At 29.0% G+C, this 15,419-nt stretch overlaps 1 protein-coding gene across 1 annotated transcript; it reads right to left on the bottom strand.

Annotated features, from left to right (window-relative positions):
- Positions 1-1,200: 1,200 nt before the first annotated feature.
- Positions 1,201-7,401, bottom strand: LOC136982860 (leucine-rich repeat-containing protein let-4-like). Its single transcript, XM_067279408.1, has 5 exons — positions 7,273-7,401; positions 3,963-4,837; positions 2,723-2,903; positions 2,307-2,446; positions 1,201-1,611 (listed from the first exon to the last, which is right to left on the bottom strand). The coding sequence occupies exons 2-5, from the start codon at positions 4,825-4,827 to the stop codon at positions 1,358-1,360; spliced, it is 1,440 nt and encodes a 479-aa protein (XP_067135509.1). The 5' UTR covers positions 4,828-4,837; positions 7,273-7,401; the 3' UTR covers positions 1,201-1,357.
- Positions 7,402-15,419: the final 8,018 nt, after the last annotated feature.

Below are 15,419 nucleotides of genomic sequence, written 5' to 3'. Positions count from 1 at the left end.
ATATCAAATTATATCTAAAAAGTCGTGTACCTTGTTTACGTTAACAATAATAAATTTCTTAGTTTTTTGGGGGTATTTTCGGAATGTTATTGTATTAAAATATTCAAAAAACATTTCGGATTATTCTCTGTTTTTATCGATTCAAAATAAATAAATATATGAAGTAGAAAAATAAATAGGAAACGGATGTTGACGAAACTGTCCTATTTTGTTTATCTTATATAAAAATATATCAAGAGCAGAAAAATATTCCTAAAACTCGAATGAGTTTATTTTATATATATATATAACAACAATAATAAATTAAATTTAATACGACCGACGAGTCTTTTATTTTTCATATGTTTTTATTAATAATTCCTAACAAATATTGGAACCTTAGAAAATACAAAATTCAAAACAGGAAATCTCATTATTAGTTATTCAATTGTTAAAAAATTTATGTATAAAACTAAGCAGAGAAATTTAGATTTATATTGGAATTGCCTTATTCATCCATCAATCGATTGGTAGTTTTATTCACGATAAAGTCACTTGTTATACGTTCTGATAGAGATTTATAGATGCGTATAAGTTATATTAACACGATTATTATACCGTAAATTTAAAGTATAAACCGTATAAATCAAGTTTATTAAACAAAAACGATAATATATAATCGAATTCCTTGAAGAATTTAATGTATTTTATTGGTTTAAATATATAATTAAGCAATTTTTCGATTAAAAATCACCGGTGCTACCAGAAACAATAACGTTAATTCTACTTATTTAAAGAAAACCAAGAAGTTTATAAACCTTTTTTCCCCTTCTTCTTTATGATATTTTTTAAAGTAACCTTCGGAGAAATCAATATTGTATTTTATTCATATAAATATACAAGACTATAAAGTCGAGAAAAACAACAAAGATCTTAAAAACTTTGGTTTAGTATGTCCATAAATCAACACTAGAAATGAAACTTGTACCGAGTATTTACGAATTCGGAGGTGATGTTGTTGTGCACCACGCGGTTCCGACATCAAAAACTTTTATGACGAAGGAGAGACAATATATATACTGTATATCAAACATTTTTGTATCGAAGGAAACAATTTCGACTGCTATCTCTTAGTTTTACTTGATTAAGTTGGTGTAACATCTGCGATTTTTTGTAAATTCCCAAAACTTCGACCCCCACTGAAACAGGTTCAAACTTGGAAAGTTTTATACACTTTATTGTTAGAAAATAGAAAATTTTACAGAATAATATCTTCCGAATCGTTCTCAATATGTATTATATTATTATTATTATCATCATTATATATTTACTTTTTTTTTTAATAGACAAAATTACTCTCATTGTCCATCGAAGTCCATCAACGTAATAATAGACGACTCACGATAAACATTACAGTGGACACGAAACTCAATATATGTAAATGAGAATGCTGAATGTTTGCTACGGAAGTACAACTCAAATATGAACTAGAAATGTCTTTAACTGCAATTAAATGAAGTTTTCTGGGTGTATAACAAAGAGTATTTTCAGAATGTTGCACGATAGTTTTACCTTGTTCCGAAATCCAATTGTGAAACCAAGCAATTTTGCAGTCGCAATGAAAAGGATTGTCTGTAAATACCAAAGAAAAAAAAGACGAATCGATAAGATTTTATTTATAAAATAAACATTGACTAAAGTAGAGTATATATTAAGTACAGTACATTTGTTATCTATAATACCGCTTTAATGTAAGAAACGAAGCGGTAAAACTCGAATAAGAGCGATGGTGTTTTAATAATTTTATATTAATTAAGCTTATTTAATTACGTTTAAACACAGATTTTCTATGTTTTAATTCATTTTTAACGTTACATATTCTTTTTTTCTGTTCGTTAAATGCGGACAGCTACCGTAGACTTTAGTATCCTAAGAGACTACGAACTAGACTACTCTTAGATAATAAATACAGTTTAGCAAATTATAAGTTTACCCGAGAGATTTATTTAATGACTTTTCAGCAATTAAATAAATCAAAATTACTTGTTACTCTGTAAATAACTAGCCTATTATTAATTAAATTAACGCAGATTATATAATTGCTTATTTAAATTTAAATATATTTAAATAAATTTTTAAATTCCATTTTATTTTTTTATATAATGAAGGAAGGAATAATAAAAGAGAAAAAATAAAAAAAAATAATAGTGAAAAATTTTACGGGAATTTTTCGTGATAAAATTTGTTTCGAATTTTGACACCAGAGGGTAGTAAAGATACTGTGTAGAACCGGGCACATGGCGAAGAGATAAAAGTTTAGGCCTTACCGTGAATGTCCAGGATTTGCAGTGTGTCAAGTACTGGGATGTATGTTTCGTATGGGAGAGATGTTAGATGATTGGAATGAAGATGCAGCCATTGCAACGACTGCAAATCTTGAAACGAAGTAGGATCCACTGTCTCTATCCTGAAAAAGAAACATTATTTACAACCACTCATAAAAACTTCTTTTTTTTTTTTTACTCAGAAAATCCATCGAAAATGATCTATACAGATTTTATTATCCATAAGTTCGGTTTATTAGTAGTTTAAAATACAAAATTGGAACTGAAAAGTCATTAATAATCATTCAAATTGATAGACCAAACCCCTCAAGCCACGTGGTTTAACTTCGATGAGGTTAAACCACGTCTATCAATTTATGTATTTACTTGATATAATCTAGAAATATCGATACAAATACCTATTTTCTTGAAGATAAATAAATTTCAGGTCTTGGCCGTAAGATTTAAAAGCATCTTCGGGTATTTTGCTGATGTTATTCCCTCGTAGATCGAGTTCTCTTAGCTTATTCATCTGCTTGAAGGCTTCCGAAGGTATGTAGTCTAAAGCGTTATTGCCTAACTTTAACCATTCCAGAGATCCTGAAGCAAAAAAAAAAAAAAAAAGGGAAGAAGAATAAAAATCGCCCGAGCATTAATTCTATGAAAAATTAAATAAAAAAAATAACTTTCAAACTTTACTTCGTAGCCTACTTTATCCAAAATATATAGAAAAAATAATTAAATAAAAACTCAAGTCAGTTGCATTTAGTTATGAAATATTTATAATATACGAAATAAAACATTGTCTTCTAAGAATAATTATTTAAAATGATATATGGTAGGCAAAGGCAACATTTCCAAGAAAATGCAGACTTAAATTTTTTAAACGAATTTCTTTTATATTTAAATCTGTTGGGTTGGAAATAAAAATCGATAAATGCAGATAAAAATCTGGTTTCTGAAACAAACAAGGAACGTTTTGCATAGAAAAGTTAACCGTTTAAACTTTCAGATTTTTGATAATTATATTGATTTTATTTTCTTCTTTTTTTTTTTAAACTAGAAACCTTTTAGCTTTGTATTAAAGATATTCACCGAGTTACATTTTGTTTATTTTTGATACTTTTTCGTTCTTTGAAAGTAACTTTTTCTTCTTCATTCGATTTGTGCTTTTCCTCTCTTTTGGTGACTGAAACTCGACACAACTCGCAATTGAATCGCTTTATCAAGAAATTTTTGTTGAACTAAGGAAATAATCTTTTTCAACGTTCTTGTGTTTCGTTAAAAGTCTTTGATTCTATTCGGGCAACAACACGCTGTAGAAATGATTTAATAAAGCAGTCATTTTTGTAGTACACGGCGAATTGTAATTGGAAAGGAACAGTAATTGATACAGACCATTTAATGAAAATTAAATTTAGATAAGTTTATGCGAATAGTACTTTAATCTGGTCCGCAGTAATATACGAATTAGGGAGATTAACGCGATGCAGAAAGAGAAAATCTTGTTTGGACGCGACTATACACACATTTATGTTGAAAATATTCGGTTTTAACACGCTTTATACTTACAGAATTAAAAAAAATTAACTCTTCTGCAATGAATTTTTACATTTAAATTATATATTTTTTTTAAGAAAAACAAATGTATTTCCGTACCTGAAACTCCGTCGAATGCTTGGTTATGAATATTGCTAATTCGATTATTTTCAATTTCTAAAGAATCCAATTTACGAAGATTTACGAAGCATTTTTCGGGAATATTTTCGATCATATTATAAGACAAATCCAAAGCGTCTAAGCTGTTTCCTATTCCTTGAAAACCTTCGCTATCCAAGGCGGTAATTTGATTTTCACGAAGTTGTAATCTTTGCAAATTCTGGAATACTTCGAAAGCGGGCGAGGGAATGTGACTAAGAAGATTAGATCCCAAGTTCAGTCTAGTCAAGTTAACTCCCACGCTGGCAAAAGCCAGATTATCAACTAGTTTGATGCGATTACCGTACAGAGACAAACGTATCAGAGATGTCAAACCTTTGAAGGCGTTAGCGTGCAAAGTTTTAATTTTGTTATAATTCAGATTCAACGAAGTGAGTTCAGCCAGCGATTCTAGAGCTTTGCTGGGTACCTGTTCTAGAGAATTGTGAGAAAGATCTAAGAATTTCAATTTGTCGCCGAGATAAGAAAAGGCAGCATCGACTACGGTCGTTATGTCGCTGTAATGGGCCATGAAGTGTAGAACATCTAATCCTTGAAGCAGACCCGATGGAAATATGGTTAATTCGTTGTTCTTAAATTTCAGATACCAAATCCTCTCTCCGATTTTAGCGATGTTATGTAAAACTTGCTGCAACTCTTCGACTTTCATATCCTCGCAGGATAAATTAATCCCTTTTGGTTTAACGGCACACATACAGGGTTTGATGATCAGGCGGTTGGGACACGAGTGCCTCGGGAGAGTCGACAAACTTCCAGATAAGAAGGCCACAAACCATAATATCGAACATATTCTGGCTGTTAACATGACTTCTCATCTGAAAAATATCATATTAATTAATCTGACAGTTTTTACTTTCAAAGACTAACGTTAATTACTCAGATACAGCAACGTTTATGGATGTAAAAACTTCAAACGCAATTAAAACTTTTTTTTTTCCTCGGGAAACTAAAAGGGTGGGAAAAAATAAAAGTGATAAATTACGAACCAAAAAATCTCGAATTTCACTACTCCTGGGCTTAATGAATTCGGAATTTTAAATACAAAATTAATGAAAACATCATGATAACGATATCAAGGTCTCAAATCTCAACTCACGCATAAATCAAAAACTCGTGGGTTTAATAATTAAAAAATTAAGTAAAGAAAAACGTATCGATACCAGACGTCACCGCGAGTGTATCTTTAACGTTCGTATAATATTTTAACAGGAAAAAATAAGGGGGGGGGGAGTTTTTAAGCGAGCGAAGAGGTATTTACATATTTAATACGAATCAATAAGTCTTTGTACCGACAAAATTTCCATAATTTTTAAATTTTTTTTTGGATTTAGTCAATAAATTCTCAATAAAAAATTAAATTCTCGATAAAATATAGCTTAATCTTCGCAGGATATTTTTTGAATGAAAATCAAATCCTGTAAAACATTGGGAGAAACTCAATCTCGTCTACCATAAAAAAGATATTTAAGAGTGTTTTATTACACAGCGGGATGAACTCATAAGTGAACCAAAACGTCGATATTTTGGCTATTTATATTCAAATCTTGATAAGCAACGTTTGATTTGTATTGACGTCGAGTTTTTTTTTCTTCGTTCTACGTGGTTTTTCTTTTATCTACAAAATCAATTATTATGAAAAGGAATTATCGAGCATACCAAAAAGGCAGGATGGAGTAATAAAAGAATATAATTCAAGATGGCTCCATTCATTGCAAACCTAACATTGCCGGAACACCACCAACAACAACAGCAACAAAAAAGAGCTTATTATTCTTCTAAACTTTTATGTACCTACTTTTTTTTAATATTATTATTTGGAAGAAAAACATCTCGTTTTTAGAAATTCGATATAAGGCGAAGAATGACTACAGATTACTTAATCAATTAAAGGATGCTAACGTCAATAACATCATCTAGATATAATACTAACGTCTTTTACTGCTTGGTATGAGTGTAATTAGTGGCTGGAACAATTACCATGATGAAAATGCTTTTTATTTTTTCCATTTTTTTTCTGAGAGTATGTTAATTCTCATATAAAACCCGGTTACAACACTCTCTACTTTTAATATCTTTACGTAATTGCGTTGTTGTTTTGATTAGAGGGGAAAGAAAAAAAATCTTTTTAAATATATTCTTCTTTATCGAATATTAAATTTTTAAGATTGAAAAATTGCCTGGAAGATCTCGAATTATTCTAATTATTTTCATTGGTAATAAAAAATAAAATGGAGATTTAATTTTATTGTTTCTTTTTATCTCATCAATTTTATGATTGGTGGATTATTTTGAGTTCAAAATCGATCAATTTCGATTTTTCTTAGCCGTGTATTTTTCTATAATATTAAATTGTTGTTTATTGTTTTATTTTCTGGTCGGAGATAAATATAAGAGAAAAATTGAAGCGATATATTGAAAAGAAATGCATTTTTTAATATGTAATTGTGAAAAAATAAAGGAATCTTTTTATTTCGGAGCGAGATTTTGGAAATGGTTTGGTAGAATATATCTGTGCAAAGCGATAAAACGAATTGCAAACGTTTTCGTATTCATTTTTTGTTGCTGATATATTTAGTTTTCACGAGTGAAGTTCACTTGATGAATGACGAGCCGACTCTTCTCTGTCATTACCATAATAGGCGGCAGCTGGCACTTTGACAGCACCTCTAAGCCTTATTGCTATGCCAAAAATCTATCGGACCATCGAGATTTCCCTAAGTATGGTCCAGCTGGGTTAGTTTCCCTAGCCTACCTCCATCTGCTTGACTGCTATTCTTTTAATATGACCCTTTCTGAATTCTTTCTCGTTTTGCAGATACCACTACTATTTCTTTCTAATGCTGTTTATCTCGAAGAAAGTGAAGAGTGAGAAGGAGCGGAAAAAAAAAAAAAAAAAAAAAAAGAGATTTGTGACAGCCATTTGTAGAAATCCTGACACTTCTGCCCCTACGGGTTTTATAACACATAGGGATTCTTTCCTCGTATCTTTACCCTACTAAAGTATCTTTTAAACATAATTTTAAGCACTTTTATCTACTTACCAAGTTTTCTTTTTTAAATATCTCAAACTTTCTTAACATCGATAGTCGATAAATAGCTACGTTCTCGCAGTAGAAAACTTTTTATTTTTTGGCGATAACGAAATATTGAAATAGCCGAAAAAAAGGCAATTACAATATTGTAGCAGCAAAAAGAAGGAGATTAAAATATTGGAGCAGCCGAGAAAAGGACGATTAAATATATTACTTACCTCAATAGCCGAACAGAATTTTTCGTAAACACGAGATTCCGAAAAACCTCTTTTATAGCCCTACTAGTTACAGCATGGGATATATCCACTACTACTGGCGTCAAATTACTAAATCAAAACGGGAAGTGCTATACTACGTCGGTTTGGACGAGGTAATTTTTCTTTCTCTCCTTCCTGTCCACGTTGAATAGGTCGTTCTCGAAACAGCTTCACAGAATCCGTTGGGGAATCGCTTTCATTTTGTTGACAATCATCCATATAACATAGATTTTGATTTCGGAAAGGAGAGTTTCATTTAAACGGTAGCCAATGATTGAAATATTTTCAATTTTTCTCTTCAATTTTTTTATTTATTTATTTCTTTTCCTCTTCTCCTTTTTTTTCTAAAAAAATCGAAATTGCAATTTTTATATTGGATTTCATAGTTTTGATTACGAAAGATAAAATGGACTTTTCTTAAATTCGTGTCATGTTTTCGATTAAATTTTAAATAATAAAAACCGGATGAAATACGGAATTTTTATTATTATTATTATTATTATTATTATTACTATTATAAGAGAAAGAGAGTGTAAAGAGACTCTATCCGTTCTGGGAGTACCAAGAGGAGAAGTTTAGGAAATTACTCCAGAAATGTTTCTCCTCGGTTTTACTTCAATTCTCTGGGAAATGAGAAAATTGAGGTTGTATTCTCTATATTTATTTATGATATATTCGCGAAATACGTTTAAATAAAAAATGCAATAAGTTTACAAGTCGATAGACCGCATGCTCTTATCGAAGTTTAATGTTCGCACGTTCAAAATTTAATATTTAATAATGCTTAATGCTTCTTAATACTCACAAAAAATATATTTTCAAAAATAAAATTGAAAATTTGTTATACAACTCTTTTAATTCTATTTATATTAATTATAATATCATCGATTCGTAGATTTGATATATTAATATATAATCTCTATTTTACAGATTTAATTTAATTAAAAATTGCACTTACCGTGTTGGATTTATTGTATTTCTAATTGTCGTTTAAAGTATTTTTTTATATGCTAGTAGCTATTTTTTTATTTACGTTTATGTTTGAAGCCAAGCTTAGAAATGGTCAGTTTTTGTAGTTTATTTACTACAAAAGCTCTGACCGTTTCTATAGTAATAAAAAGACTATCATAGAACTTTTCAAAGTGGCTATATTTCTCTTTTAATAATAGTTACTTTTTACAGAAATTACATTTTTCTGTCGTAATATAGACCTATAAGTCCATCAAATTGGGACCTTCTTGAAATATAACCGTTAGGCATTTTTAAAAAATAACCTTTTACACCTCGTGGCACTAAGAGGACCTTTTATTCAAAGCCTGGGTTTGGCCAGGGGACGTGGAATGGACAGATTTTTCGACACGTCCAAATTCGTTCCCGGATCCTCCAGAGCAATAGGCTGACATCTTATATATTCCTCTGTCTTACTTATTTTGATACACTCTTCTATCTTAGAATGGTAACTCTTTTACAGAGACAGATATAACAATCCGATAAAAATAACATTTATTTTACCGAAAGAAACATTTAATATGTAGTTCGGAGCATTATTTCAATACGGAAATTGTCCACCGAAGCTATATTATAATTAAAAATACCCAAAACTAAAAATACAAGACTCTCACGACCTAACCTAAACAATACATAAAACTATACATAAAGTAAGAGAACTAACAATAAAATAAAAAATTAATGGCTAAAGTTCTTTTTCTTTTTAATGGTTTGCGTTTTTACTTATTTTATTACATTTTTAGGTAAGAGCGTGGTCCTCACATTACACTATAGTCAAATACTGTACAGAGAATTCATATTTTTATTGAAAGGATATATGTAAAAATAGGAGAATTTTAAATAGAGGATTCTTTAATGTCGTTAATTAATATTCTGCAGTGTTTTGCGATTTACAAATTCTCACTTGTTCGCGCTTAACTTCTATACCTAAGTGAGGTTTACTGCTGTGCTGAAGTTTTAAAACGTGAGGTTTTGAAATTTCCATGCAGACATGAGTCGGTTTTAAACTTTCAAACCAACTCATGGAAATTTTAAACGATACTATCGAAGCATTCTAAAGTATCGAGCCACAGAAAAGCTTCTCGTGTGCCATAGTTTGTCCATATCTAACCTAACATCTTATTGTCTTACTGCTGTAATTCTATTCACTTTGATCTATATATAAGAATATTATTCGTAAGAAAACATTAAAATAGATAAAGAAATCGAGATTTTCTTTCTAGATTAATCCGATAACCATATTTACTAGGCTTATTCTGTATTCATAAGCTTAAAGTATTACATACATTCGCATCAAAATGATGTTAAGGAAAAGCCAGTAATATTGTTACAGGCATCGGTTAGCTATCGGTAAATAATAAAGGAAACCAGATTAATGGTTCGTCTTTAAACATTTATTTGGATCTTTGTATTTGTCTTATGGACGTCGGCACACAATAACCGCCAAAAGGTGTCCATCGGATTCTCATCGGGATTTTATCTCCTTTTTTTATTGTACGTGTCATAAAAGAGATATGGTTACAAACAAAAGTTTAATCTTGGATTTATATTTAATAACATAAGCGAAACTCCTATTTAATTTTCTTTTTTCTTTTTGTTTTGAAACTTGCTATCGTAGAGTTAAGGCCGAAGAAGATGTCGCCGGTTTACTTTTCGAGTATGATATTTCATACCTGTACAAATGTCATTGCTAGGTTTTCATCAAACATTATATGGTATTGCTGCACTCGTCTCCAGTACAGGATGTCAACAGTCAAAACTTGATAGTTGTCAGGATATCGGATGACATCGACGTAATCCTGCGACGAAATACGGGAATAAAGAACGCTTTTATTGGATTTCCTGTAAGACAGCATCAATCATTTCTCTCTTGTTTCCTTCAAAAACTTCATTTTGCCACGATTGTCATCATTCATCTTAACATAAATGAATATTTGATTAATTATACAATATTTATAATCTACTTTATAATATTCGATTGGATAAAATTTGTCATTCTTGTAATGTTGCAAAGGTGTGATTAAGTTACTAATTGGCTTCCATCTACGAAAATTACGAAGGATAAGATCTGATATGCGGTAAAGAATTATGAAATCATTGTCAATTTTTGTTGTCCGGGGATTGTTGTTATTCGCTTAAAAGAATAATCAGATTAATCAGAAATGAATTATTTGTCGTGTGAATCGATGGATCGCGGATTGAAATATATTAATATTAAACGGGAGCAGCTGAAAATGACGAGTTGAAGCATCCGAAAGAAAGAAATAAAACAATCCTTGGTTGTATTAGAAAATGCGTATACAAAAGTAATTAAATTGAGGATTTTTTTTTCTAGAGATCATTTCGTTCTTTATAAGAATATTATTTAATCGATGAAGGTTCTTGGTGGCATCTTGTAGCTGTTTTTTAATAGCGGGATTAACAGGAAAAAGTCTGAATGGTAAAATGTAGTCTTTGCAGATTTCTGAAGTGCTATCTAAAAAGGAAATATTTGATTGAATCACAAATCCTCTTAGTCTCTAAATTAAAATTTTGATTTTTCTTAAATAATATTGACCTTTTTAATAATCTCCGGCTTTTATTATTATTATTATTATAATTATTAATTATACAGAAGAACGTATTGAAAATTCGAATTTTGGTTAATTGAAAAACGAATCTAGAGGATGTTTTTCTTTTTTAAATTTACGTATGTATCTGTATTGTATTTTATTTTTTAATTAAAACGCAATATTCAAGAATTTTATTTTTAAACTTTTTTCGAATTCAGTATTATAATCAAGAATTTATAAAGGTTTTTAAGACTGGGAACTGTTTCATCAATGTCTAAGGAGAATATCACGCGAGATTGTTATGAATATTGTTCGTTTAAAGCTTAATTAGAATTAAAAACGGCAAAGATGTTATCTAAGATATATATATTAGTTAAAACGAAGATTGAAATTTGTTTTTTAAAGTGGAAAAATGAGTATTTTCTCATCTCTCTTCACTGTTATTTGAATTGACACGTGTCTGAATGCGAAGAGAAGAAGAAGAAGAAGAAAGGCAAAATATGTCATTCGATTTTTTAAAAAATAAAAAAAAATAAATAAAATTCTATTAATGTATTTCGAGTTTGTGTCCGGATATTACTTCGTTGCGAGTCTTCACAATTTTGAAGTTTTCTTATTCTTCTTATTTTATTTTTTATTATTAATAAAATGAAATTACTCTCGTGCAACCGTAGAATGTAAAGAAAATTTTTACTTTGGCTTTCAGTCAAGAAGTTTTTCTTTTTTTTTTTTTGCTTTTTATTACGAATCTAGAGGGAATTTCTATAAATAAAACAAAAATAATATTAAATAACGAAAAGTCAATTTTTATAAAATTCTCTTTTCCCTCTTTTTCTCTTTTTATTTTATGAAATATTCTGGAAATACTTGATACTGTTGTCGTATTGCCTTGTATAACTAGTCCTTGTAAACTCGATTAACCGAAGAACATCGTCGTTTTGTAAGCTTAATATAAATGTAAGGGGTGAAATGAAGCTTGTTATTATTATATAAGATGAAGTTTGAAGTATTTATCATCATTAGGAGTGAAAATACCGGCATAATCGAAATCCAAGAAGAAGAAGAGGGGAAAGGAGGAGGAAGAGGAAAAGAAGAAAAGGAGGAGGAGAAAAGAAGAAGTATCTGTTACATAAGTATTATATACTCAAAGTTCTGTTATGGAAAAATTATTTTTAACTTGCATCACTTGTCTAACTTCTCCAGCAATTTTCTTGAAGTTTCAAATTGAGTTTTAGTCGCTTATTTGAATTAAAATAATATCTCTTTGATATCAATTGTTGTTGCTATTATTATTTTTGTTTAATAAATTTTTCAAGCGTTAAGCTTATAATACGTTCTTCAAAGTGAATCTCTTCGGACGTATTCTTTGAACAATCCGCTATTATAACAAAAATAAAGATAATGTAATTTGAATAAGTTTGCTGGAATTATTTTAAAAAGTTAGTTTAATTTAAAATACTCTGAAAAATAAGAAAAATAATTTTGTTTTTCTATCGGTTAATTACTAAATACAATAGGAGGAAAAAAAGAAAAAAAATCAAAGTGAATTACGATCCTTCGTATAGAATATCTGACAATAATAAATGAGACGAATCAATTTTTAATTATATCTAATAATTATTTTGTACATAATTCGTACATTTTTCTTTTACCTTTAATGAAAAGTATCACGACATCATTTACGTATTCTCTAACCTATCGTAGATTATTATTTTTTCAAGTTCTAATGAAAATGATATTCAGTAAACTGTTTTATGAATGATGCTGTTTTCATTAGGGAAATTCATTTTATTTTATTGTATTTAACTTGTTTTCTGCTCCTAAATAGATAAAACTTAATACCTTCAGTGAAATATTAATAAATTTACCTTCAGTTTACCCGTTAATACTTATTTTTATTAGAATTTCTCCGTCTTTTTTCGCTTTCCAAACTTAGACATAACTCGCTGTTGCCTTTGTTTTTCTGATTTAAAAAAAGGAATAAATTACAAACAGAATTAAAGAATAACATAATTTTTATTAGACATAAATCGACTGTATTTTACTTTAACGATACCGCCAAACCTCGATGTAGCGCACTCTTAAATAGGGCCAATCTCGTAAAATGCCGATGAATACTCATAAACGGAACTTTCTCTTCAACATCTGTGAATTATAAACGACGTTGTTACCACCAAATCACGACTTTTAAACTCAAACCTCAGAGTTGTGCGAAGACCTCGATTTAATGGCAAATGGCGGCGCTAAATCGAGGTTGGTATATAAAATAAGGAACTGTCATTGTATCTACTTATAATTGTCTGGCATTTATGGCATTATTTATGCATTAGAATTTGTTTTCTAGTTAAGAATATCGAGTAATGATAATGATGATAATACATATTTTATATATTTATATCGAAAACAAGAAGAATAAATATTTAAAGTTGGTTCATTTAATAAGAAATGATTTCGATAAAATTATAATGAGATTATAAATTTAATAAAGAATTTAACTTTATAATTTATTCATTTTTTTTTCTTATAAGAATGAATTTATATTTGAGAAAATCATTTTTAATATTTAATAAATTTAATTGTAAGCATTTAGAACTTTAAAACTGTGTTTTAAACGTTACTTTAAAACTAAACATGAATATTAAATTATTTATTTTCACAAAATAATAATCTAAATATGAAATTTTATTTAAGAATTAAAATAAAATGAATGAATAAATAATAAAATTCGATTTTTCTTTAATGAGATAATTTTATTTTATTTTCTATTACCATTTTGTTTTGTTTTTCCTTTGGTTAAAATAATTGAATAATATATGGAAAAATTACAAGAAATAATTTTGTAATATTTACGCTTAATACTTTTTTAAATACTAAACTATTGTATTTACATGCAAAAATGTATTTTGTTCATCTGATATTTTACTTTCCCAGCTGTTATAGGCGTACACAACAGAAGGAATGTATGGTAATCGGTCAAAAAAATGAACCCCCAATTCAAGATTTTATATTTTTGGAATCGAAGGACCTTGAAACGTTTATAAATTAAAAAAAAAATTGGGGTTTTTTTCCCTGTATGTATGGATGTTAGTGTGTGGGAGGAACGATTTTTTTTGCTCACTTTGAAGCTTAACAACTTCTGTGCCTTTCATCGAAATTTTCTGAAATTTTGTAGGGAAGTTTGTATATAAGGGTAGAATGTTTCTGGAAAATTTCAGGAAAATCGAACCATTAGTTCGGGAGATATGGCTCCCACCCATTAATATCTCCGGAACCAATCTGAAGACTTAAAGATAAAGGCAGCAATTATTAGGGATGAAAACAAATAAAGAATGCCGGAAAATTCCTGAAACAGCATTGCCAGTTTTTTAACTACAGATTGAAAGATAATTTATGATAAATATTGTCATGATTTTTATATTATATGTAGGAAAAAAAATCCTTTGTTTTATATTTGGAATGAATTTGTATTCATTTAATAAATGTTATCTTTAATTGTTACTAGATAATGATAAAATTAAATTTGAAAATTGTAATGTGTATGGTAAAAAATAGATTATGTTTGATTTATTTTCAAATTATTTTAAATTAATTACTTTTGTCTGATAATAGAACCTCATAATTATTGTTTAGGCTCTTGTTAAACTGCCTAAGAGGGCACAAGAGCCTAAACAATAACTAAGAGGTTCTATTAGCAAGCACAAGAAGACTTTGCCTTTTAAGATCCAGGCATTGGTAAAATAAAGAGAAATAAATAGGCTATATAATAATGGGAATTCATGAAAATAATGTCAACATCTCAACAAGACAAAGCCTCATAAATCTACACCGTGAAGTGTGTAAGCCTCGCATATTTTTACTCTGTAAATTAAGGTTATGAAATATTATGATTCGAATGAACGTACTGTACTATACATTTACAAAATATAAATCTCCAAAAATATGTCGTACACGTTGCTCGAAGGTATGTATAATAAATAGACAGATAAATTGATTGATTAATTAACGAGACACCAGTACATTGTAGAACTCTATGGCGTGCACAATCACCCTCATTACGGTCAGATTTGTATAGTAGATCCAGTTAATATATAATGAAATCGATTCAGTAATTAAAGTGAATTGTAAAATTAAATATAATATATATTATTAGAAATAAAAATGATTGAAAATCACTCTGAACGCCATTCAAGAATTTATGAAGGATATTTATGTAATAATGTTCATATTTGATTTAAATGTATATATTTTTTAATAATTAAAGACAAATAATGATACAGAATCCATTATACTTGTGTATTATCAGATCCTGTGCTGTATAATAAATAAGCCAACAACGAGTTGCGTAACTTTCCAGGCAACAACATTTAAAACTGCGTTAGGCGCCATCTGTTATGCTATTTTATTTAAAACTTTTTTATATTATTAATTATTATAAAATGGCAAAAAGATTAAGTTTGAGGATAGCAATGGCCCTTTTTATATATGAATAACAATTAGAAATGCTAATAACGAGTAAAGTCTTCATTCAGTCTGACCTCTCTCGAGATA

This window comes from Centruroides vittatus, unplaced genomic scaffold, assembly GCF_030686945.1.
Source record: "Centruroides vittatus isolate TY-2023 unplaced genomic scaffold, ASM3068694v2 contig_1175, whole genome shotgun sequence".
Lineage (NCBI taxonomy): Eukaryota > Metazoa > Arthropoda > Arachnida > Scorpiones > Buthidae > Centruroides > Centruroides vittatus.
The sequence above is the reverse complement of the archived record's forward strand: the minus strand, read 5'-3'. Positions and strand labels throughout refer to the sequence as shown.